The sequence below is a fragment of the Athene noctua genome, chromosome 7 (genome assembly GCF_965140245.1).
Source record: "Athene noctua chromosome 7, bAthNoc1.hap1.1, whole genome shotgun sequence".
Classification (NCBI taxonomy): Eukaryota; Metazoa; Chordata; class Aves; order Strigiformes; family Strigidae; genus Athene; species Athene noctua.
The window spans coordinates 28,330,634-28,355,654 of NC_134043.1; the positions used below are offsets into that span (position 1 = coordinate 28,330,634).

Sequence of the window (25,021 nt, forward strand, 5' to 3'; positions counted from 1 at the left end):
GGTGCCCTTGTTTTTGCTGCCATTCAAAGAGAGATGGGGCAGACATAACCTGACATTATTATAGGAGAATTTGAGGTTGTTTCATGAAGGCATAGCATCCTTCTTCACAGCAGATGCAAAATCCCTCTCCAGTGTGCTTTGACATCACTGATGCAAAAGCACATGACCTGAAAAGCGGCTCACCTACCCTGCTCCATATAGGAATGAAAAGCTTTTGTGTTTCTTGCCTTTTTTCCAGTTTTACATCAGTATTGCTTTCAGTAATGTATGGTTTGACACTAGGCTTGAGAAGACCAGCAGCTCTCTGCTAACCACTCAAAGCGTGCATCACGGAAAAATGAAACTTATATACCCAGCTGCAGGGACCCATCAAGTGCCATGAAAACACTGGACCAAAATCACCTTGATCTTGAGAGGCTTCAGATTAGCTACCTTCCAAAGTAAGTGTGTTGGCAGCCCTCACACAACATGGAACCGTGGCATTTCACCCAGCATGTCCCTCATTTATGGCCGTGATCCCATTAAACCAGGAGCCCACCAGCACGTACAACTGCAGGGCTGAACTTCCTCCTCGCTGCGCCGAGCAGCCTGCAGAAGACCTTAAAGATGAACTTCATTTTCTACAGACTGAATTAGGGAAATTCCACCTCCCATTCACCCTAACCACTCTGCACAGCAGGGACTTAAGGATCCCCTTGTCAGACCTCAGACTCACCGTCATCAGCTCCTTCTGGAAAGATTTCCTCTCCTTGTTCTCAGTGTTGTTACAGTCTTCCTTCAGCTTTTCCAAGACGGAGGCCACTCGCTCCGGCTCACTGTCCAACTCTGCTCGGCAGAAGAATGTGAGCGGAAGGTTCAAGTACCCCAGAGCATCAGCAAAGGACCGCCAGCTGCTGAGGTTTTCCATGAGCAGAGTCCTCACAGAGGCATAGATGTAGGTCAAGAACTTGCAGGGTCTCAGGATCTGCTCGAGCAACAAGCTGGTGGTGAGATCTGGCCCAGAGAAGTAGCTGGGCTTGACCTTCCCAACCACCAGCACGTTTTTGGTGTGCACAAGGCCTATTTTTCCCTGGTAGTAGCCAATATACCACTCCTTGGTCCACAGCTGTCCTTTTAACCTGATCTTCTCCTCACTGAGGAGGGCTATGACATCTCCTTTCTTGTACTCCAGCAAATAGTGGTTCTTGCTTTGCCTCACCACTGTCTTCAGCAGCTTGCCATACTTCAAGCTCAACACTGGCCGGTCTTGAAAAACTGGATACTTGGCGGTGGCAGCCAGAGGTGAAAGGATGATCTTTCCAACCTCATTCTTCTTGAGGAACCGCCTCTGCCCCACTGGTTTGATGGCACTTTTCGGAGGTGGCTGTGGCGTCTGGACGCAGAATTGGGTCAAAATGGCATCTTTGTCATCCTTGACCTGTATCCTTAGTGTGAAGTCTGAGAGCTCATTAGGGTCGTGGGATGCAATGGGGAAGATAAGGCGGCTGACCTTGCCCAGTTTCATCTGGAAGCCCCGCACAATTTTGGCTTGCTCACTAGCTTTCACCTCGTAGTTGGTCATGTTGGAGAACATGCAGAGCTTGAGGTCTTGAGGATGGGACAGAGCAAACTGATGCTTTCCCCAGAGCTGGAGTGCAACAGGAGCCGGGCCGTGGGACTGCCTTGTGACCTCGTTCACCAGGAGAGTCTTGGGTGCACATTCATGCCCAAACACGGCCACAACGGTTTTAAAGGAAGGGTGAATGTGTTTTGGGCCGTAGACGCCAACCGTGATCTTCTTGCTGATGTAATCCCAAACGGTGTAAGGGTAGAGGATGTTCTGCCCCTGGGCTACGGCTGCGATGTACATGCAAGGCTCCAGGTTCTCCAGCTGCACCTGGATCGTGTCCCCATATGAATAGCTCAGCTGCATTGGCACATATGGCCCCTCTTTCATGTCACTCCGCAGGCACTGCAGTCCTACCAAACTCTTGCTCATGACATCGTTCTTGACCTCTGCTGACACCTTCATCTCCAGAATGATGAAGGTTTTCACCTCCATGTTGCTGAGTTTGATCTGCAGGACCGGGCTGATGGTGCTGCACTTGTCACTGTTCAGTTCCAGTGGTGGATCCAGCATCGCTTTCATGGAGATCTGCTGCGTTTCCCCAGGGCACACGTGACCCTCTGGCACGTGGATGCTGATGTTGGTGTCTGGAAGCTGAACAGCCCCACCAGAGCTATCCAGCTTGCAGACAATGTTGGTCTCCACTGGTTGTGTCTGACCCCAGCCAGGATTTTGACCAAGCAAATCCAAGTCATGGCAAGACCGAGCCAGCTTCCTGTGGTTCAGCCATGCTGTCCTAAAATCTTCCCGGCTCTGGAACTGCTCAGGGGTGGGAGACTTCAAACCACTGAAGAAACCCGATGATGCTGGAGCATCTGACTTGGCCTGAAGAACGGACAGTTCAGACAAACTGTAGGAGCGTTTACTTCTGAAGAAGGGATTGTCCCTTTTCACAGGCTGTTCCAGATCCAGCCTGTTTGTGGATGGAAACTCATCAAAAATGTTACCCAAGCTGCTATTAGTGGCTGAACTGGAAACCGCTGAAGTAGGAGCTGCTGTGTCAAAGAGCAGCAAGTCAACGGCGACGTTAGAGTCAGACTCTTTGTCTGAGCTGGGCGCTGTTTGCAAGTTGCCATTCAGAAATGGGTTTGTCTGGACTCCATTCAAGAACGGGTTGTTATTGTAGGTTTTTGCAGAGTTCCTTTTCGTGTCAGTCCATTCTCCCAGCAGGTCTAACTCCTTGACCCCCTCGTCAGGGCTCTCCAGTAGATTATCTATCATCCCGCTGTCCGTTAAGGAAGAGTTGCGGTAGTTCACAGGCTGGACATAGGAGGAAGGGATGTAACCCATTTCCGTGGTGTTGTGAGCATACCACCACTCACCTCCTGACGTGTCTAAGACATAAAGGTGGTCCCCCTTAGAGAACTTCAAGGTGGTGAAATTAGTTGGACAGTAATCTCTGATTGCTATTACTTCCTTCGCATTTCCAAAGGACGTGGGATTGTCAACCAGCAAGGCACTAGGAGAAGGCACTGCAAAGCCAAGAAGAAAACATCACTGTAAGCAATCCACAAGAGAGTCACAACTTACTGCAATCATTTATTTCAGGTCAACAAATGGTGCTACTGTAAGCTGTGAAGTAAGGTAGCTTTATAACCTCTCAAGCACGCAGGTACTTCCTCCCACTCCGCCCTAAAAATTTTAAACAAAACTTCTCCCTCTGCTACTTCTGATATGTTCACCTTCCTCTTCCCCAAAGGGTCTGTGATCTAAAGAGATGGCCACTGACACAGCTGGGAAGAGCAGAGGGAGCAGAGACAGGAGCAGCAGTAACCTGTTATCCTCCTGATGCAGTCAAGTGCCTTAGCAACAAGCGTCCCCTTGATGTAGGGCCCCATACAGCTGCTCCTGTACGAGGCACCAGCATCCCACAGCCTCGCTAATCCCCCTGATAAGTGATGCACAAGATGATGTGTTGGAGGGAGTTTTAAGCAAGTGGAGTCGCTTCTTATCAGCTGTCCTTTTCACCTGGGGTGTTGGGCGCTAAGTTCCTATGGGTACATGCTAGAATGGCAGGCACCCCCTAAAGTGTTCACAGTTAAGATAACAGAAGTTAATTAGGGGGGGTTCTCAACAATTGCTGCAAGGGAATTATCCTACCAGTTTGCTCAGCAGTATCTCCAGGTCTTTGGCCACTGGCTCTTTAGCACTACCGTTGCACTCTCCATGCAAATAGTTATCTGCCTGCTGCTGGCAAATGCCTTCCCTTCAAAGAGATTGTACGATAACCCAAGGTAACATAAACCCAAGATAATATTCAGCACAGGCTAAAAGTGCTCTCATTCTGCCACAACCCCTCTCTTGCATATGTGAAACACGTCTGTGTAAGAAACAACTAAAGGCACATCATACACCTACCTTTTCACATCACACCAGCCAAAAAACCCAGCGCTTTTACATAGTGCTCCTTCTACATAGCACCTATATTTCAAAGCTTCTCAACAAAAACTAACTCCGTTCCTGAAGAAGCTCGTGTAGTTTGAACCCTCAGACAGAAGCACAGTATCGCCCTCCTGCAGTGCTGCTGTGGTCCTAGCAGCATCTTCAATCTCCCTTTCAGCGGTGTCAGCTGAAAGTAATTTTGCCAAGCGGATCCCAATTACAAGAAAAACAGCTGGGTCAAGCCTGCAGATACACTGTCACCATACTTATTGGTTTTGCTCTCACTTTTAGGACCTATTTCTGTGAAAAGCACTAGAAACAAGCTACAGGTGATGTTACATCAACATTCAAATATGTGTTATCTCGCTAGGCAGACATATGAAAACAAGGAGAGCTGGATTTTTACGAACAGGGAACTGCAAGAGAACTGGAACAGCACCTGCTTCAGGAGGCTCGTAAACTCTCTGGAGGGAAAAGGGGAATTTAAGAAACACAGGAAGCCCCTAAAATCCCAGAGACAAAGGGATGGCAGATCAGATTATGCATGCCTGCGGTCACTAGCTGTAGGCTGGCAGCACTTCTTGAACAGAGAAACTACAAAGTAAGGGAAGACACAGATGAGTGAAAGAAAAGTCTTTGAAAATATGCTGGGGCTCAAATATTAAGCGAAGTTTGTACACATCCTAAACAACTCATTGTTAATCCACTTCCTCCACCAGCAGGTAGGTAAAGCCATGAGGGCATTTATTCAGCATAAAACTATTATATAAAGACTGTACTGAAACTGTTCTGCTGCCCTGGTAGGAAGCCACCGTTAACTACAGCATCACAGCCAGAGCTGTCTGCAGGATGGGGCATTTTTGGTCTCCCCATCCCTTTGGATCAGATGGGGTGTCCTCCCCAAGCTGTGCATGGAGCCGGCACAGCGGCAGGGTTAACAGGGATGTGCTGATACCAGCAAACCCCTTGGAGAATATGAGTAATTCCTACTTTCAAATTAAAAACAACCTAATTTGCAGCGAGAGTGTTTGATGTTCGGGTGTCTTCTTGCTAGGCCTGCAAAAACAATCGCTTTTGTGCGTGTTTATTTTTTAAAGGCCCTTGGCACATGCTAACTTCCACCTGGAGTTATTTCTTGGGATCCATTTCTGCCAGGGGAACAGTAATTCCCCTCTCACCTGAACACAGCTTTTATGCTGGGTAAGGTAAATAGAGCTAAAGAAAAAGCAATAAAAGGAAGAAAAAGGATTACTCAAACAACCTGCAAGCTCCCAGCTCTCGGGAAGGGGAAAACAAACCCTTGCAAACCTCCTTGTTGCTGTCACCTCTCAGCTGCTGCCTCTCCTTGTGTCAGGTCCACACCCATCAGTGCTTGCTCTTCCCCATCAGCTGCTGTCTGTTAATTACTAACCAACCCTTCCTCCTGCACCCCAGGGGTGAGAAGATGCACCTAACCGAGGAGGGGGGGATCATCCCGGCCCATCCCGTGCCCCCGCACCTTTGACATCGCAGAGGCTGGTCTCGGTGAAGCCCTCGCCAAGGTCGATGAGGGTCCCTTCCGACTTGCACCGCGGCAGGCCGCCCGAGTTGGCCGCCCGGATCCTCTGTGCTGCCATCTCTGGCCCAGCCGACCCCCGTGGTCCTGGGGAGCGCTAGGTGGCCATGGCCTCTCCACGAGCAAAGCTGGCTATGGAGACCCCAGCGTCACCTGGGAGAAAGAAACAAACGCCAGCATGTTAGCAAAGGCTCCAGGTCCCACCACGCCACCCATGCGCCGCCGATGGCACCACAACCTGTGCCTGCGGAGAACAATACAGAACATCCTCATGTTTTCCTTAAAGCATCATCAAAGATAACTAGGGTGCTCCTAGTAAGCATAGCACTGCCTACAAATCACCGAGCATTTTGGATAGCGAGGACGGTGCGACATCTGGCCTCAACCCTGTACAAAGCAGCCCACTTGCCTTTAAGAGTTATTTAGGGATATGTTGCTCCCAGGCTCATACATTGGTCCTTCTCCCCATTTCATAAAGAGCTTTCAGGGCATTTGCACATTGCTATAATACATATTTATAAAACCATCAAGCACGCAGATGCTGTTGGAGCCCAGGGCAGTGGTTAGTGAGCGTGGAGGGCTCACAGGACCGGGCTTTTTGCGTGTTCAACCTGGCCATCGCTCTCTCCCACCACAGCACCACAATCTCCTGAGATGGGGACTGGCTCTTCCCACTTGCTCCCTGCATCCCTCCCCTCGCCCAGCCAACCAGGCAAGGACCAAGCACAGAAACATCCCTTCTTCCACCAACTGCCCTGCTTCACTCGAGCAAAAAATAAAAATAAAGAGGTTTTTCTCTTTTCTTTTTCAGAAATGTTTGCAGAAACACTTCCAGAAACCTTGTGGAAGAGCAGCTGCATCAGGATACCAGAGCCAAGAGAAAAATTAACCCAATTTCCCATTGCCTGCAGAATATATCAGCACTTCAACCACCAACGTAGCGGCTGATGCAAGCACTGGTAAGACTGCTTCTGGTGTCACCTGTGTCCTCTAGAGCCTGGAGGGTGGCCAGAAAGGCCAGGAGCATGTGGGCGAGCAGGCAAGTCTGGTGCCTCTCTGCTAGCTGAACACAAGGCTGGAGCACAGAGCCAGGTTTGCACCAGGGAGCAGGTATGTGGTCCGACGTACTGACATCCTGGTAAATCCTGCCATCCAGAATCCATCCAGACATCCCTACATCCTGCTCCCTGCAAACCCGCCACAAAACTCCAGCCTGGCTGCAAAGCACCAACAGCTCCTAAAAATAAAGCCCTGCACAATTAAAAGTTATATCCAAATCCCTAGCTTTAGTCTCGCGCCCAAAGGGCTTTTCATCTGCTCCTAACACTGTTTTTCCTTTCTCCCCCTCTCACACTGTTTTTTTTGCTCCCTCTGCTTGAAAAATAGATCAAGCAGAAAATAACCCCCAAAACCAAATTCCTCATGTGGGAATATGGAGCTGATGAAAACATGAAGACAAGCGCCGAATGCTTTTGCTGCAGCTGGCTGTTATTAAATCGGCGGGTGTCTCTCCAATGGGCACAGCGAGGAGAAACAGCAAGCCCTGAAGGATTCAGTGCCCTTTTCTGGAACGCAGTAAGAGGAAATTTGCAGGGGAGAGCCTGAGCAGGAGATACTCCAGCCTGCCTGAAATGCTTCCCAAGCTATCCCCTGGGCCGGTATGCTGGGAATGCAGTTAGCTGGAAGGGATGCACCAGACTCCAGCCAGAAAAGGGAAGGGAGAACTTGTGTGCAAACACTTTTTTCTTTGAGAAGAGCATTGTTTTGGATTCTGCTGGGAGCACTCCAAGGGGAGAGGTCTTGGCAGGCATTAAATACAGAGAAACCAGGCTTTGAGTCAAGACTGTCCTTATCAGAGCTGGGCCAGGTAAAACAGGGTACTTGCAGCTGCCGTCAGCAGCAAGAAAAAGCAATAAGCAGTCATTTGGAAACAACGAAGGGAGGAAAGATGTTCTCGTTAGCTAGTACGGTTCACCACCCATCCAGCTCACCCCTTTGCAAAGCACCATCACGATGAGCAGGCTGTTGTTTCTCATGAATGCGAGGCGCTGTTTGGGATTGCACGTTTTCCAGCAAAGACCCTAAACACTTAATGCCTCCCCCTAAAGAGACCCTGCAGACACTAGGCAGGCTCTCGTAGGGTTTTTTTCCCTCCCTAGCTGGGGGGTTCAAGCTCTCCACAGCTACACAGGCAAAAAATCCAGCACGAGGTACACAGTGTTGTTATCACAGAAATAGCTCAAGCGGCAAAGTTTTCACCAGTTTTAGCAATTCTTGCACACAATCCTGTTAAAAAACAAAAACACTTTGACAGCCCAAAGGTCACCCCTGCTTGATGAGCACTGCACAAAGCAAGAAAGAAACCAGGGAGAGGTAGGTGATTTCTCCCATGAACCAAAGTGCAAGCCATGAATATATTTTTAAACACCTGCCTCATAGTCCAGTGCCAAATAAATTTTTATATGAATCATTACAGCTGTGCACTGACAACTCTCACAAACATATCCACACACCTCACAGTGCCTGGCATTTGCAGGGATGCTCCCCCGTACTCAATTTATGTAACTACATGGGAAACTTTATGCTAAAGGTCTGGACAGATGTGACTGTGTGGAAAAACAGATGGAAAAATCCCCCCTACATACACCCTACAGTCTCAAAAGGCAGCAAGAACGTACATCAAAATGAGCGATTATGAAAAGGTATTCCTCTCCTGAAAGCAGCATCTTGCCTATGCCTCGGTCCATTCTGGATGCAGTAACGCTCTCACACACAGGAAGGGATGCGGGTGCACGCCCCCCACGGCTGGACGTGGGATGGGAGACATGTTTTGGAGCTAACAGTCCCAGGGGACAGACCTGAGATGTTTCTGAATGCAGAGGCCGGACAGATAACCAGCAAGCCTTCAAACTTGGGCTATGTGAGAATAAAAGGGGACAATCAGAAGTAGGGTGGTGGGAAGCAAGGGTGGACTGGGCAATATTTGTTTAGATATCAGTTCTGCAGCCACGACTGAGACAATGGTCTGCAAACTCCTCTGAAAGCACTTTAAATATAGACTAGGATTAAATATAGACTAGAAAAAACTCAGCCCCATGTGTTTACCCAAAGTCATAAACAGTATCTGAAATGAATGGTGGGGTGGGGGGGAGGGAAGGAAACCAGTGAGCAACCACAGCTCGCCCCACACGCGCAAGGCAGGTGACAGCATCTCGTCATGCAACCAGCTCAAAGGCACCTGCACCCACTTTTCACACCATTTTTTTTTCCCTCCCACGAGGGAAAGGCAATGCTGCAGGGTAAAAATCCAACCGTGCAAGCCAGGAGGACCTGCTGCATGCCTCCCCTACCCTGATGACTCCAACAGGCAGCTCTGCAGGCAGCATGAAGGCAGCAGCTGCCTGAGTCAGGGCTCCATGATCTTTACACCCCGTGGTACCAGCCACACATCACTATTCTTTCCAAAATCCTACAGAGGCTTTGCTGAGGGTTGGGAAAAGCTTTAGGGAAGCCCCAAAAAGCACATTCCCATGGCTGCTGGCTGGCGCCCCATGAATCCTCACTAGCTTCCTGGGGCGCAGAAGCGGCAGGGATGGTGCTGCCCTCAGACCAGCATGGTGTGGGGCTGCAGGGCTTCTCTCTGGACACCCCTGGCTCCAGACACCCCTGTCACCTCCCCTGCCCATCTGCTGGGCTTCTGCTCTCCAGAGACATCACGAGACACCCATCCTGTGAGTCACTGGTCAGGGGAACAACAGAGCTGTCTTCCACAGGGACTTGCAGAGCACGAATTTAACACTGCATTAGCTGGGGCTATGGTTAAGGTTTTGGGGGAGGGACAGATGGGACATGCAGACAGACCTAGCCGTGCCCCTCTGCAGAAAGGCTGGCTACTTCTCAAGGTGTAGAAACGCTGTTGTGAGCAAGCTGGGGAGTAGCGAGGATTTCCGGGGGCTCGAATCAGTGCTCTACCTGCTCCTGGATCTCCTCTCCACCAGGCACGGACAGCAGAGGGTTTAGAGAGGGTCTAGGGCTGGTGATGGTGTAGCACCTATTAAAAAAACCACTCATTAAAACCTATTTAAAAAAAAAACAACCCAAAGGTCTTTTTCCTGCAGCATCTGAATGCACAGCATTCAGCTTTCTAACGGCAGCATTTCCCAACATGCAGTGGCCCAGAAAAGGTTAAAAATAACTTCTGCAAACTGTCTGGTATGGCTTAGCCCAGAAACCCAACCGCAGGCTTTCCCCTCCTGGCCCTCCAGACCCAGGGGAGCCCCCCAAGACCTCCCAGTGAAGGCTGATGGTGGCACTGCGGGGCTGGCAGCATAGCCTCATCCTCCCCCACGCTCCCAGTTCCATCCACCATGCCAAGCTGGTCCTGATGGGATTAAGATATGGACCTACCTCTGTTCAGACACTGAACTATAAATCAAAGATATAGCATGGGCATCCGGCCATGCTGAAGGGGGTTAGCAGAGAAAAGCAATCCCAGGAAAAATATTGGCAGCATTAAGGCCCATGTCTGTGAGCAAAGAAATGCAATAAAAGCATGGGAACACCTAAAAAAGCAAACCCTGAGAGCAGGAAGCAGGATCTGCTGCTGGCCGAGGCAGGTCTTCTCCAACAAGCATTGACTGCAACCTCGTGTAGCGGGGAGAGGACCCCTCCAAAAGACTCAATGATGGAAAACCCCTGACTGCCAAGAATTTAGGCTGATAAGACCTGGCAGAGCTGGTAGGGCTGGGCTGTACCAAGCACAATCAGGGCTGGAGATGGAGCCAGGTCCTTCCCCATGTAGGGCAGTCCACAGTACCTGACACCAGCAAAGGGAGGACCAATGCATGTCCCTGGCCATCCCACACCTCCCAGCCCTCCCTGGAGCTCAGCCAAGCCAGGGAGTGAAGGGTCCATCCCACCATGACGTGCATGTGTCCATGGGAAGCATCAAGAACAGGAGCCACCAAGACACAAGACAGGTCAACCTTGCCATAACTCCATAACTACCATACCTGCATGCCTGTTCTCCCTAGGTAATGTGTAAAAAGCCCCTCAAGCCCCATGGTACAAGTTCAGAGGAAATCTTCCACCTACCCTTGGCCACAAAAAAAAAGGTGGGAATAGAAGAAAGAGCTGCTCATCAATCACTCATCATCCTCTTCCCACACCAAAGCCAAGACTAACTGCAGGCACTTGTTGCTAATGGCTTTTAATTTGCCTTTTCCTTCTCCAAAGTCAAGCTCCTCTGGCTCTCCTACAAAAACAGAAGTGTTTTTGGAGGTTTCTTTTAAAAACAGTCATCTTTGCTTAAATACAAGTGAATTGCACTTTTTGTAACTACAAATTCATTTCCCAGAGCCACAGTGCTACCCACAGAACACATCCATCCTACAAAATGAATTTACTCAAAATGTTGCTTTTATCACAGTCACAAAACCTTAAGTAACTCAATACTATGGAAGTAGCTGCAGAAGAGACTCCTCCTGGAAACTCAGAGGACATGCACAAGGGACACCCCAGCCCAGAAGGAGCTGATGACTGCCTGCTCAAGGACTGCTAGAAGATGTGCCTGGGAACACCAACACAAACCAGATTCTGTCATTGCAGTGTGAAATGGCTTCCAAGAGAGACCATTTTGGGCCCTTTTTTTTTGGCTAAAATTGCCAAATTCTAGCAAACAATATAATTTAGGAACTTGGATTTGCCCTGAAGATTCTTCATCTTCAAGAGCTTCCTCCTGATTATGCTGCAACACAACCCTGACCATTGGGCTTAAGTTGCTCAACACACTGCCATCCAGGAGAACGTGATCTAATCGTCTAGAGATCTGTCTTGCTTCTTCCACGTTTGTATTAACAGATCCTCCAGCGCACACCAGGAGGTGAACAACACAGCATCCTCTAAATTGGTAACAGCAGCACTAGGTCCTCTGCAGCCTCCTTACAAGACTGGGACAGCTTTTGAAACTGCTGACGGCCTCTTGCCACCCATGCTGGCATAGTGGACAGATTGGATGCTCTTGCAGCTCATCTCTGAGGTCAGTCCCTGAAGGATAGATCTGTGGGTGACTCCCAACTTCCACAAGCGGCCATGTAGTGTATCCATCACTTGCTGCAAGCAATCATGAGGGTGGTATGGCCCAAGGTTCTCTCAAGGAACATGCAGCGCTGTGGTGTATCCCCATCACTTGCCCCCACCAAATGACCTCCTGCAATCATTGCAGGACACCATGGACCTGCAGTACAGTGGGCTATCTTCTGGCCATGGAATGCCTCCAAGGGTCTCCAAACATTTGGTGGTAGCTGTGTGCCAGCAGGGAACGATGGGTTTTCATTATGAGGGAGAATGGGACGATTCCTCCTCCCCCTTCTCTGTCCTGGAGACAAAGCATCTCAGCTCCCCATCATCCTGACCTCTTCAGTAAGGCAGTTTGAGCCTTGTTGGTCTAGATGGGTGGGGAAGAGCTGGCTGCTATTGTTTTTTTCTCTCAAAAAGCCTGGGCCAGGCATTTTGCATGTTCCATGCCAGCAATGCTGACCTTGTCGCCTTCCTCTTATCTCCTCCTCCTACTTTGCTACTTATGTTTGCAAAGCCAATGCTTTCATCTTCAAAAAAAACCCCAAACCCAACCAAAGGTAAACCACCCCTTAAGACAACACAAAACACAAGGTCTTTGTATCAGAAAGAACACACGTTGGTGTGAACTCACGTACGTCCCCAACAAGCCATGGAGCTGCCGATATGTCACAACAGAAGTGTCATTTTTGTACCTTTTCTAACAAAAGGAAAGGGACTTGCAGAAATACCAAGACCTCCCATCCCTCCCATTTCCCAGGGGTTTGCTTTGGACCTGATCTCCACCGTGTGTGGCCAGTGGCAGGGATGCTCGCAGGCAGCATCCCTGCTTGGGCATGGCAACAGCAGCAGAGCTGGCTGGAGAGCACAGCCCTGTGCTACACCATCCTCTCCAGCCCCTGCCAAGCCCTATGGAAAAATCCTGCCCGCAAGCTTAAGCTTGGCTCAGCTCCTGCTGGCTGAGCCTGCTGCCAGGCAAGGGCAAGCCAAACGTGGCAGGTTTGACGGGGCAGAGGTAGAAGGGGGGGGGGGAAAAAAAAAAAAGTAATTACAGCTAAATGTGTGTTGCCAGTGTGTGCTGGCACCTGGTGTCCACTACAGCCTCCCAGATGGGGATGTCACCCTTCGTGAGTGAAGCAGGAAGGATGGGAAAGTTTCCTTTTATAGCAATGACTTTGGAGCATGAGTCCTGTTGGATATCCATCTTCAGTGCTGACTTTCAAGGGGCTCTATAAATATAGATTAGGTATCTTCGGAGGGGGCAGGAACAGGGGAAGAGCATTTTCCCTGCAGGACCTCCTGCTGCTGCCAAGTACAGTCTCCAGCCCAGCACCCACCCACTGATTTTGGTCACCCATGTGCTCTGCAATCAGCCACCGAGTCAGAAGAAAGCACTGCAGAGGCCAGCAAGACTGGATTGGGCACAACCTGAGGGGTGCTCGTGGTAAGGAAAGCTGGATGTCTTGGCATCAAGCAGAGAGCAGCACAGCTGTGCTGACTGCCAAGGCACAGGAGGTTCCCAGGAATGCAGGTACCACCCTCAAGCATCCACAGCAATATCAAAGCCCTCCTCAAAATCACTAAAAATGGTGCCAGTGTGGCAAAGGTTTAAATAGCCTGCAAGCATAGGAAGGTGCTGGCAGTGCTGTATACAGCAGGAACCCTCATGAGGTTTACAGAGCCATAAAAAGGGTGCTCCCTGGCTCATAGCCCAGGTCCTACTACCTGACAGCAATGCTTCCCAGCAATAAAACCATTACACGCACGCGAGTCCTGATAATATAGCAGGGAAGTAAATAAAGTTGTATTGCTTCCATGGTTTCAAGGCTACCATGAGCTGCAAAACCAGTCACCCCCTCTGGCACCCCCAACAAAACAAGGCAGAGGGATGTCTCCAGTGGCACAGCCCTTGGTGCAGCTGATGCTGCTGAAACCCTGGCACAGAGAGCAGGGTACCTCCTGGCTTCATGGTGAAGCAATATGACTAAAGGAAAAGACCTCAACAGAGACGCTCTGCCCATTTTGCAACCTCAGCTGCTCCTCCCTCCCAGAGGAGGACTTGGTCAGTCTTTCCTTGAACCCACATACACTTTTTGCCTCCATGATGTCCTTCAGCAAGGAACTCCATGGGTCTGCTGCCCGGGCAATGGAGAACCCACCACCATCAGGAACAGGCTCTCACAAGCTCCATCTGATGTCCACTAGCCCTCATATCAGAAGAGGCAGAGTCTCTTCCTGATCAACTGTCCCCCTACTGCCCTTCTTCCAAGAGCAAAATCACTTCCTAATTCAGGTGGGGCAGTCCCAAAGGTGTTCTGTGTTTGGTTTTTTTTGTAACAGGGAGCTGCAGATGAACTCTCCTCTGTTAGGGCAAGGAGTTTGTTCCAGCCAAGTCCCCATGCAGACCAATAAAAACACGAAAACCCAAAATCATATCCAGTGCTGAACTCCCAGGGGTTAAATGTAGAAGTCGGAAACTCAAGTTTAAAACCTTTGGAGGGAAGGAGAGCTCAGGAGAGAACCTTCTTCCTCCAAGCCCTTCACAAGCCCAAGAACTCAGCCAATGACAAAAGCAAGACTGCTCCTGAGAGGTGTGCTTAGGCCCAAAAGCGAGGACCAAGCACCTTTCAAACCAGAGGAACCTGTATTTGAGCCAGATCAGGCAAAAGCACAAGCTCACACAGGCAATTGGTGGCCAAGGAGAAATGAAACCCATATTTCCAGAGCCACAATCCAGCTGCTGGCCACAGAGACCACCTTTTAGAGAAGAAATAGTCTTGTCCGACAACAGACATCCTGCCCATGGTTCACAGTCATCATCCTCTGCATTGGAAGAGAAGGAAAATATCTCCTCTTTTTCAAGCACTGCAGTCTAATTGGCAGGTTAATCTAAGGGCACATCTTCACCGTGGCATAGATGTCTGCACAAACCACTCTGGAGAGAGGGTGCTGGACAAGGCTGTTGCTGGCACCCCCTCTGCCCATGGGTGGCATGCTCTTGGCTGATGGAGGAACGGTATGGACACTGTGCTGTGGCCCCATCTAGGATCATCACCAGGAAAAAGCATACACTCTGCTCCCTGTGTGATGCCGTGGTGGAAGAGATGCCATGGTCACCCATGGGATCTCAGGTCAACATCCACAAGGGCCAAGCACAGAAAACAAAAGGAGGGGAAATGGTTTCCTGCCTCCACTGGTGCTGCAAGAACTATCTCATTAACAACTGGTGCACTTGAGGGGGGTCACCCAAACCCCTTTTCAAGACACCAAATTAACCTGAGCAATGAACACCTGAAGCACAATGAAAGGCTTTCATTGAAAAAATGTTGGAACAACTCAGTATCATGCCACCCTCAGGGCCACAGTGTCTCCTTACTTAGATAATTTGGATGCTAATTTGGACTTCAAGAGCTGTCAAAAGCCAAAGCAACTGAGTCTCTGAAAAGCTGTGCTTCCCCCAAGTGGAGATGATGACAGAGCTTTAACTGCATCAACACTTCAGAGCCCTGTCTCCATCACCCTTCACTAATTTCGTCTTTGTCTGATGAAAAGAAGTAGCTGTTAGCTGAACTGCTGCTGCAATGCGCAGAACCATATGCTCTCCTTGTTCCCCGATGCAATGTTGGAAAACCAGTCCCACCAGCGTGACCAGAGAAGGGCAGGCACAGGAAAGACACTCGCTCATGCTCCAGTCTGGGGAGGCTGGCACCCTAACTGATGCAGTGACACACAGAGAGGACAACAAAAAGCTTCAGAGATGAGCTACTTCCAGCTCATCCATAGACCAACACATATTCAACTCCATGCAGCTCTCCTTGCCCAAGTACTGCACCAAGCTGTATCTTCTGCACACTGACCACTTCCTTGAACAAAGAACAGAATCACCTCAGTTGGAAAAGACCTTGAAGATCCTCCCGTTCAACCATGAACCTCACACTGACAGTTCTCAACTCCACCAGATCCCTCAGCGCTGGGTCAACCCGACTCTTCAACCCCTCCAGGGATGGGGACTCCCCCCCTGCCCTGGGCAGCCCATTCCAACCCCCAACAACCCCTTCTGGGAAGAAATGCTTCCTAAGAGCCAGTCTGACCCTGCCCTGGTGCAGCTTGAGGCCATTCCCTCTTGTCCTGTCACTTGTTCCTTGGTTCAAGAGACTCATCCCCCCTCTCTGCACCCTCCTTTCAGGGAGCTGTAGAGGGCTATGAGGTCTCCCCTCAGCCTCCTCTTCTCCAGACTAAACCCCCCCAGTTCCCTCAGCCGCTCCTCATAAGACATGTGCTCAATGTCAAAGGCTGAAACATGAGTCCTGCCTGGTCCTCTGGACTTACCTGACCTGCTCATCATTTAAAAAGAGAGGGCTATGTTCAAGACACAGATACCACAAGCAGCATGGGCATGCGGCAGCTACCCATGGGTCACCCAAAAGGTGACTTTATAAGCAGGTAGCCAGGATGCAGCTGCAGGCCCCAGGTCAGCTGGACTTGCTCCCGACCTCAGTCAGGAGGTCCATTTTAGGGAAAAAAGCGGTTTTGTTCCCAGCTTGCTGCCTGAGCATGCCCATGGACACTGAGCAGCCACCACCTAATAGCCAGACTCTCTTGCTAATGAATAACGCCTGTTTGGATTATCATACTGAAGAACTCATTCAAGCAATGAGCTCATGCAAAAGCTTACCCTTGACTTAATGTTCCTACACACCTTGCTGATTAGTCCAGGTACTGATCTGTTGGTGGATTACATGACACCTTCAGCTACACTGAAAATGCTGACTGGACCCAAAAACCATCACAAGCAGCAGAAACAAATGCAGTCAGCACACTGCAATGAATTTTCTCAAATTTTTTTTTTTTTTAAATACTTGTCCTTGGTAAACATTTCCAAACCAGATTCCCCACAATACCTGGGTTTAAGCAGCTCAACTGTTTATTGGAGCTGATGGTCTTCTCATAGGAAAGCAACATGAAGGTTAAGCTGGACTGTGGGTTGCTCATTCCATGGGATGCTACACGTTTGATCCAATCCCTGGTTGACAAACCCATGTTGGAAAGAGGGCAAGCTCATCAAAAGCAGCATGATACCTGGAGAGCAAACCCCCAGGTGATTGACGCCATTCGTGCAGCAAGTCAACATGAGAACAGATCTCTGCTCCAGCCCGGAGTGTGGATTAGGACTTGCTGCAAAAAGCCCCAGTCTTTCGATTTGATCTCACCTGCAAATCCAGCGAGTTGCAGACCCATCCCAGAAAGTGTTCCTGCTTCAATTCAGAGCGTGCTTTTAACACCAGATTCATTACATAGGCACGAAAGACCATGCAGCTAATTTCAGGTGGTTTTCAGCAGCAAACTCCCTGCCTTCATTTGGATGAGAGCTTGTCCACAGGTGGGAATTGGCTTTCCAGGTGCAGGCACCCACCTCTGCCAGCCAGGAGGGTGTTTTGAGATAAACCAAAACAGACCAGTGTTTATGCAACACAAGAGCAAACACCACGCCTGCTTGTTTAATTAGTTACCCCTGAAATTAAAGCCCATCAAACTGCACAGAGGCTTCGTGCAACCTGCAAATTAACTACAGGGGAACACAACCTAGGAGTGATGAATGCCAGATATAATCCAAGCAGTGGCTCCAAGCACTTTCCATAACATCAACAGCACCACGAAGGGAAAAACCCAAAATAACACCACCCACCCAGTTTGTTGTTTTGGTCTCACCAGGTTAAAAGCTGCTTGATCCCATCACTGTGGGTCAGATAACTGATAAGAAACTGATTTCATCATTTTAAGACCCAAGCATTTATTGGAAAGGTTTATCTGCAAACAAAGCTATGCACTTTGAACTGTTTAGTTTTACGTCAGTTAAAAACGCATGAAGCTCTTGTCTGGACACTCTCAAAATTAACACGGTATGAAATGAGAGCAGAAGTCCATTCTCTGCAGCCTCCAACACGTGCAATGCCAAAGACATGCTGCTTCTCTGTGCCGGGTCATAATCCTCAACAAAAAGAGTGAGCCATTTTGGGGAAAGATGCCCCTCTCTAGCAAGATGCTTGGGCACAGAAATAGACACATAAAATTGCGCAAAATGTTGCCTTTGCTCACAATCGCTCTTGTTGCCAAATTGCAGCAGGGATGAATCTTGGACAGGGTTTTTGTAGAGTCAGTCAATGGGCAAAATTAAAATGACACCTGAAATACATCTTAAAGTAAGGGTAGATTTTTTTTTTTCCCCTGCTTACAGCAGAGCTTTTGTGGTTGAGTGGAGTTGGTTTCTATAACTTACTGCATTGTACTTCTTACAAGTACAAAACACCCTCCCCGGTGCGTGCGTCAAACCACGGTGATGCACCTTCGCAAGAGCTTCCCCTAAAAAATGGGCAACTCTAAGCCACCACAGAGAGAATATTTCCAAAGGGCAAGTTACTCCTTCTATGCTGTCTCCAAGAAGTCAGCCCCAGGCGAGGCTATGAGGAGATGTACCAGCCCTCACTTCCCAAGCCCAAGACATGAGGCCCCGGGCAACCTCCGAGCCTCCCTGATCAAACCCAAGAACCAGGAGCTCCACTCTTTCCTGCTGAGATTTCTAAGGAAACAGACTGCAGTGCCAAATTTTGGATTATTGCTACATGAATTAGGGGGGTGAAGTGTTACCAGCCATGGTATGGGGTTGTCTTACACCAACACAGAAACACCCATATTAGAGGAAGAAAGACAAAGATATTGCTGACAGCCAGACGGGGATTCAGAAAAGCCCAAAGATTGTCCACTTTCTCTAGAAGAATGCCTCATTTTAGAAAGCAAGGGCTAGAATCAGGTTAAAAAGTCCCATGTATCCAGGGACAGATGTCTTGGCTCAGCTGAATGTTGGCCATGTGCAGCAAAGAACCTGTTCCATTTATTGATTGCTGTGGAAAGCAACTTCGATCCCACCACTGGCTCTGCTTCAAGGCTACTTTGATGACCATGGTGATGTGTGTATTTTCATTTTGGCTCCATATCTAAAGCATGGGCTGGGATCTACAAGCAGCAGCCTTTTAGCTACAGAAGGCAATTCCAGGTACAACCAACATGCCAGGGCACCATCCATGGCCATCTTCACCATCTTGCCTAGACAACACCTCCTTTTCTCAGCGTCTTTCACAGCAACACTCCGGATTTTCTGCCCTTTAGGATCAAGATCTTCCATATCTCAGTGCCACTTGCGTCCAGAAGTGCAGCAGATCTTGGTGCCAGCAATAGCACAGTTGTGCGAGCAGAAGCAGAGGAGGCAGCAAGAGCTTTCAGGGGCTGAGGGATGCTCTCCAGTACAACCAGCTGATGCCCACAGACAGCCTGCAGGACTCTGCTCTCAAAGGGCCAAGATCAGGCCAGAATCAGACATGCTCTTGATGGGAAAAGAGAGCCTAAATATCAAACCAATGCAGATGGACTTTTTTTTTTTTTAATTAAAACTTGCTTGAAGTGACACATAAAAGAAGTGTAGTACCAGGCACAGCTGATGCACTAGGACAGATTTATATTTAGAACAACAACTTAAGTACTTGATCAACAGGAAAGAAAGTGAAACCTTTTTGGCATTGTCCAAATAGAGAAAAGAAAACCAAAAGAGAAGCAGCCACTACCACCCATTATTACTAAGGGCAACATCCACCAGCATTTTTGTCTCCCAACTCTCACTTTTACACTGAATTCAGCTTTTTTTCCATGCACAATCCCAGCAAACAACATTTACAGCTTGCAGAACCCATGTAAAGACTACCAACCAAAACGCATCATGTGCATTCACAAGGCATCTGGCATTATTATTACATTTTTTATTTTTTTACTTTAGTGCTTACTACTGTCAGCTTAGTTTTCAACAGGACAACTAACAACATGTCCATGACATTTCAAAGCTCTGCAAACTGAAGTTTAAAGAGAGATAAAGATGAGCACCCACATAAGATATAATCCTTCAAAATCTGCTGCTTGCTCTGTCACACTATTCATTTGGGAGCTTTTAGTTCAGAAGTCAGGGATGTGCTTAGCCGGATATCCGATCGTTTGCTGGGCCTCATCCCAAATTTCTCTAACATTACTCACATTTTTTTTTTTGTGCAGGAAGAGGGATGAGGACTTTACACTTAAAGGCAAAAGGGAGGAAGAAGTGTAGTATGGTTAGGATCAGACTTCTGGGTGCAAATGATTCCCACATATCCCGTCCACAGAAGGAGAAAGAAATGAAGCCGATGCTCGGACTCCTCTGCCTTTGCACTGCTTGGAGCTAAGGGATGAGCTGGGACCTCCCCAGGCCATTCAGGCAGGACCCTCCAGCACCAAGCAGAGGATGCTCAGCCCAAAGGAAGATGCTCAGTGGACATCTCTGCAACATCAGCAGCATCACCTCCACCTGCCAACCTCCCCACAGGGAATTACCCTCTGCTCTGCTTTCACAAGCTGAATTGCTTAAAGCAGCCTTAAGGCAGGAACCACCCGCCCTTTCCCACAGCAAATCGCCTCCCCTTCCCCCTCCACAAGCCACGGGACCATCTGATGCAGCACTGGCATCACCACTTTCCGGTCACAATCCCTTAAAAAATTAGGCCAAACTGCAAATATTTTTATTCCTTTTATCCTGATCTGAACATGGTGATTTATTCCCCACCCCCCTCATCAACACACTTTTGAAGTGATTTTAGAGCCTATTTTTGGACGTACAGGCACCACAACTGCAGAGACCACCATTCAACCCTCAGATGGTGCTGCTGCATGAACCTAGGCAATGCTAATACTCTGTGCCTCAGTTTTCCCCCAACGTTAACTGGTACCCAAACGCTTCAGGACATGCAATGCTTCCCGTTACCTAAAGGATGTACCTCTGCCTGCCTGTGCTGGCATTTCCCATCATGGCCAGGTATCAGGAAAACTGGCAGCAGGATGACAAGCAGCTTTTCCCCAGGACAGTTGTAAGGTGAAGTAAATGGAGGTAAATGTGGGACGGAAAGGTCACCCCCACGGCAAGGCAGTTGCAGAGAGGGGGTTAAACACTCGACCTCCCCAAATCCCTCCTACAGGGCCCTGCATTCCACTGCTCAAACAGTGTGCTGGGCTAAAGCTTTTTTTTTTTTTCTCACTGTTTCCATGCCCAGTCATGTCCTGCATCCTGGATTTGGTGAACATTTTAATAGCTCCTATTAATAGGCAGAGCAGGAAGTGGAGAGGCACCAGCTGCTCTGGCCAGTTGCACCTCTGAGCAGCCACAGTGCTGCCCCGCTGCAGGGCAAGGTGCTAAAAATCAGGCAGAGGAGAAAAAAAAGGAAAAAAATAAAGCAAGCCCTACTTACCCACCAGCTGAAGCTTGGTGGCCTTCAAACCCTCCGGTTCAAGGGATTTCAGGCACAGCCCTGCAACAGGATTTCTCTCCGCTAGATAATTTCAAGCTCTGGCAAAAGGACACTCATACAGCCTCAAAATCAGTCGGCACTGCAAAGTAGTTGCATTGCATCGGATGCAATGACATGTGGGGTGCCAGCCCTTCTGGCCCAGCAGGGAATGGGATTCACACCCCCAAAAGCATTTGGGATCTGTGCTCAATGTCAACAAGTGATTTTCATGCACCTCTTGGAAAAATATCTCATGTTCCCTGCAGGTCCAAGAGTGGGGAGACACGCTGAAGACCACAGCCACATCCCCCCCAGGGGCTTGAATGTGCCCATGCTGTCACCAGGGTGGAGTTGTGACCTTGTTTCATGGGATCTCACCATGCACTGCAAGAGTCCAGATGGACCGTCTGGCTAACTGAGTTAATTAAAGCGTTTTTTGGCAGCAATTAACTTTCAGGCACGCTGTTCCAGCTCTCTCTAGGAGCACAGGCCACACCTTGGGAGCAGCAAGGAGAGATGGGAAAAATGACTTGGAATCACTTACTGATGGCACTGAGCTGTTTCTCAGCAGTGTTTGCTCACTCCAGCTTAAAAAAAGACCCCAAAACCCAGAAACCCCCCATAACCTTCATCTATTTTTCACCTCCAGGCTGAGCATGACAGAATCCACATGCTCAGCAGAGCTGAAGACCCAGGCAAGGCTGTAGCAGATGGATGCATGGGCAGAGACACACCACTCTGATATCCTACACCCAGAGCATCTTTCCCTCACTCTGGCACAAAGCAGATGTGATAAGCTCCAGTAAGAGAGCAGAGCTTCCTGTAACTCCTAGGACGATAAGCTGGTCAAGGCCAGAGCCGGCAGCATGGGCTGCTGACGAGGTAATTGCCATCTCCTAGGGACAGTAAATACTTTGTCTGTCTGCAGCCCTTGCCTGGAGATAACCAAGCAAAATGCTTGCAAAAGCCAAAAGAAAGGCTTGCTTTGTGGCTGCTGCTGTTTTGCTCCCTGACGAGAACGGCTGCCACAAAATGCTGGAAAGGAGCCGCGTCCCGGGATGGTGGTATTAAAAACAAAACAAACCACCCTAAAACCAACCCACCCCATTACTGGGGACCCTGTGCTTTCATCCCATTTCTCCCCCAAAAACTACTTGTCCTCCTCCATCTGAGCAAACGTGGGATGAATGCCTAGAGGTACCACTTGTCTGGAGGTTGCTCCAGTAAATCTGCAGCCAACAGCGTCCATATGTAAGGAGGAGCCAGCGCTTAGGAAGACAAGCTGTGGGATGTACCCACACATCTCCTCCTCTTTTGTGGGATGCACCCACACATATCTTCCCCCCCCCCCCCCCCCCCCAACTCCAAACCTTTTGAATTGCCAAGGACCGGTTGCTCCCAGGCCACATGCATTAGAAAATATTCCCTGCATTTTCTTATGTACTTTAATAGCTCAAATTGCATCAAAGGTGAAGCCACACGCAAGAAAAAAAATGCTAATGATGTTTTTTGTGAGCAAGGGGGTAAAAAAAGCATGGAGGGTTTTGGGATAGAAGGCATGGTGCTTGGGGGAAGAGAGAAGAGCAGTTTCCAAGGCTCAGTTCACATTCATGCTGCCAGCTGGGAAACTTCTCATGCCGGCAGAGAGCAACCCCACCCCGGCACAGCTAATCTGATGGCAGGTTTTCAATGCGGCAGCCAGGATGCAAGAGGCTGGGGAGGGAGGCTGGTGAGGGGGGAAAGAAAGCGAGGAAATGCCACAGAGGTGAGGACGCTTTTTCTGGCCGGGCGAAGGCTTGTTTTGTTTCCCTCCCTTCAGCTAGCTGCCATTTTCCGGAAGCTGGATCAGTTACAAAAAAATAAAAAGTTTCTCTTTGTTTAATTATAGCTGCGGTAGCCCTTGCACCAAGGGACCCAGCGTTCCCCCTGGCTGCTCTGGGAACGGATGTGAGCGAAGACGACAGCACAGCAGCAGGGAATAATGCAGGACTTAAAGCCTGAACATCTCCCACAAAGACACAACCCAAGCTGAAACAGATTAGCTTTACTCCCAGAGGCATGTGAGACCTGGGAGACTTTGGTCTCAGTTCCCTGTGCCACCACCACACAGGTTATTCAAATTCCTGCTATTTTTGCTTTTTTCCTCCACCCTTTACCTAGTGTAAGTGTTTTCTAGATGGACAACTCAAACACCTTTTCTCACCACACCAAACATGCTCCAGACAGCCCTGGCACTTGCCTAAGCCACGTCTGCACCGACACCAACCTGCAGCCGAGAGGCCCAACCGAACCCACCCATGGACTTACTCCAAATTCAAGCACCCTAACTCAATGTAACACAGCTCGTGCTCCCCCCGCAAGCCCCCACACTTTGCTGGTGCGATGCCATCGGGCTGGCAGGCCACCATCGCAGAGGACAGTCACAACCAGCAATGACCCCTGACTTGCTTTTCCCCACTGAGCCAGAGACGCACCATTGTTCAACTCCAAAAAAGCCTTTTCTGTTCCTAAGGAAACAGCCAGCGTCATTCAAACGAGGCCACACACCATGCAAACGCCTTCCCCCTAAAAAGACAGATTTACCCCCAGAGAGCAAACAGGGGAGACAGAAGCGATAGTTTTGCACAGGGCTCATTTGCAGCACAGGATGAGCAACGCAGTCTAACAACTACATACCACAGCTACGTCTCTTTGCTGTGTCAAAAGGGTGTTTTCCGGAGTCAGCTAGAAAACATGTGGTTTTGCTTCATGGCAGTGATCTCCCCTCTTGAAAATGATGGGATGCTTACTCTGGGCAACCCCCCTGCAGGGCAGGAGGGGGAAGAGGAAGCAACTTCAGAGCCTGCAGAGAACTGTAAAAAGGCAAGGCTTTCACCTTATTATTATTATTATTGTTATTATTGCAGCTTTTCCCCCTGTCATTTAACAGGACAGCAAACCAGACATGCATTACCATCCCTCCACTTTGCACAAAAGCACCCAGAAGAAACACAGGAGAGATTTAAAAAAAAAAAAAAGAAAAAAGAAAAAAAACCTCCGCCACCTTCCACCTTCATCTTTTAATATATACAGGTTTGAGGCTACGAAGTTGCTCTCGCATCCATCACCCCCACATGCAGACAGCATGCGTGAGCCGAGCCGTCGCCGACGAAGAGGAGATGGGATGCAAGGTGCACTGCCTTCCTGCTGATGGGTCTGAAGCAACATCTCGTCCAGGCGGAGCAGGAGCACCTCTTCACGTAGGAGCATGCAGGAACACTTAGCCCTAGGACTTGCAATTCGTTTTTCCCTATCAGTAATGAGAGCGTTACGCTCCCCAGAAGCCCGTTGATGTGCCAGCTGGGATTGACTATCTCTCGGCACCAAAAATATTGCACAAATCCAAACGAAATCAGCAGGTTAAAAATAGAAATATTGGGGGGGGGGGGAAAGAACAGCTAGTAAGTTTGTAACCGAGGCGCAGCAGACTGACCACCCCACAGGTTTCCACCAAAAAATGGGATTTAAAGACAGTAGACACTGCTTGTAGGACACCAGTGATTTCTTAAAAAAAAAAAAAAAAAGAATCCATGCGACCCACCCAAAATGTCAATCTTCCCAACAGAGGGAAATAATGTGAGCCCAAGGACAGGACGAAAGAAAGTTGGAAGTTTTACAGTCAGCTCTTTGACCCATCGAAAACCACCCTGGAAACATTGTCAACATGCACAGGGGAACGTGGCTGCCTGCTGGACCTGCAAACCACCCAGAGCAGCAAAGGGATTTCATGTGCTCCTCCATTTTCCTGTTGCTGTGAGCCATCAGTATACACCCCTCTCCATACTCACACGCTTTTCTTTACAAGCCCAAGGGAGCAGAAGTACACTAAAATCACTTGACTCCAAGAGCGGCTGGGAGACATTAAGGATCCCAGGCTGCAATGTGGACCATGAGAGGGGATCGATGCCACAGGTATCCTCAGAAATTATACCTCAGCGTGGCTCTGCGTATGTTTTTGGCGTTACCGAACTCAGACATCACTTGAGCGTTCAGTGAAAACTAGACGCG

At 49.1% G+C, this 25,021-nt stretch overlaps 1 protein-coding gene across 4 annotated transcripts in view; it reads right to left on the bottom strand.

The window, feature by feature from the left end:
* Nucleotides 1-25,021, bottom strand: part of SH3BP4 (SH3 domain binding protein 4) — a 38,996-nt gene that overhangs the window by 9,667 nt on the left and 4,308 nt on the right. Inside the window, exons 1-4 of one of the 4 annotated variants that reach the window (XM_074910641.1) lie at nucleotides 23,651-24,243; nucleotides 9,516-9,594; nucleotides 5,487-5,696; nucleotides 716-3,078 (exon numbers count right to left, since the gene is read on the bottom strand). In XM_074910641.1, the coding sequence (XP_074766742.1) occupies nucleotides 716-3,078; nucleotides 5,487-5,604 (2,481 nt within the window). In that variant the 5' untranslated portion in view covers nucleotides 5,605-5,696; nucleotides 9,516-9,594; nucleotides 23,651-24,243. Of the gene's footprint in view, nucleotides 1-715; nucleotides 3,079-5,486; nucleotides 5,697-7,534; nucleotides 7,574-9,515; nucleotides 9,595-23,650; nucleotides 24,244-25,021 lie in introns of those variants that run through there. The other 3 variants (XM_074910639.1, XM_074910642.1, XM_074910638.1) reach the window with 3 other exon arrangements.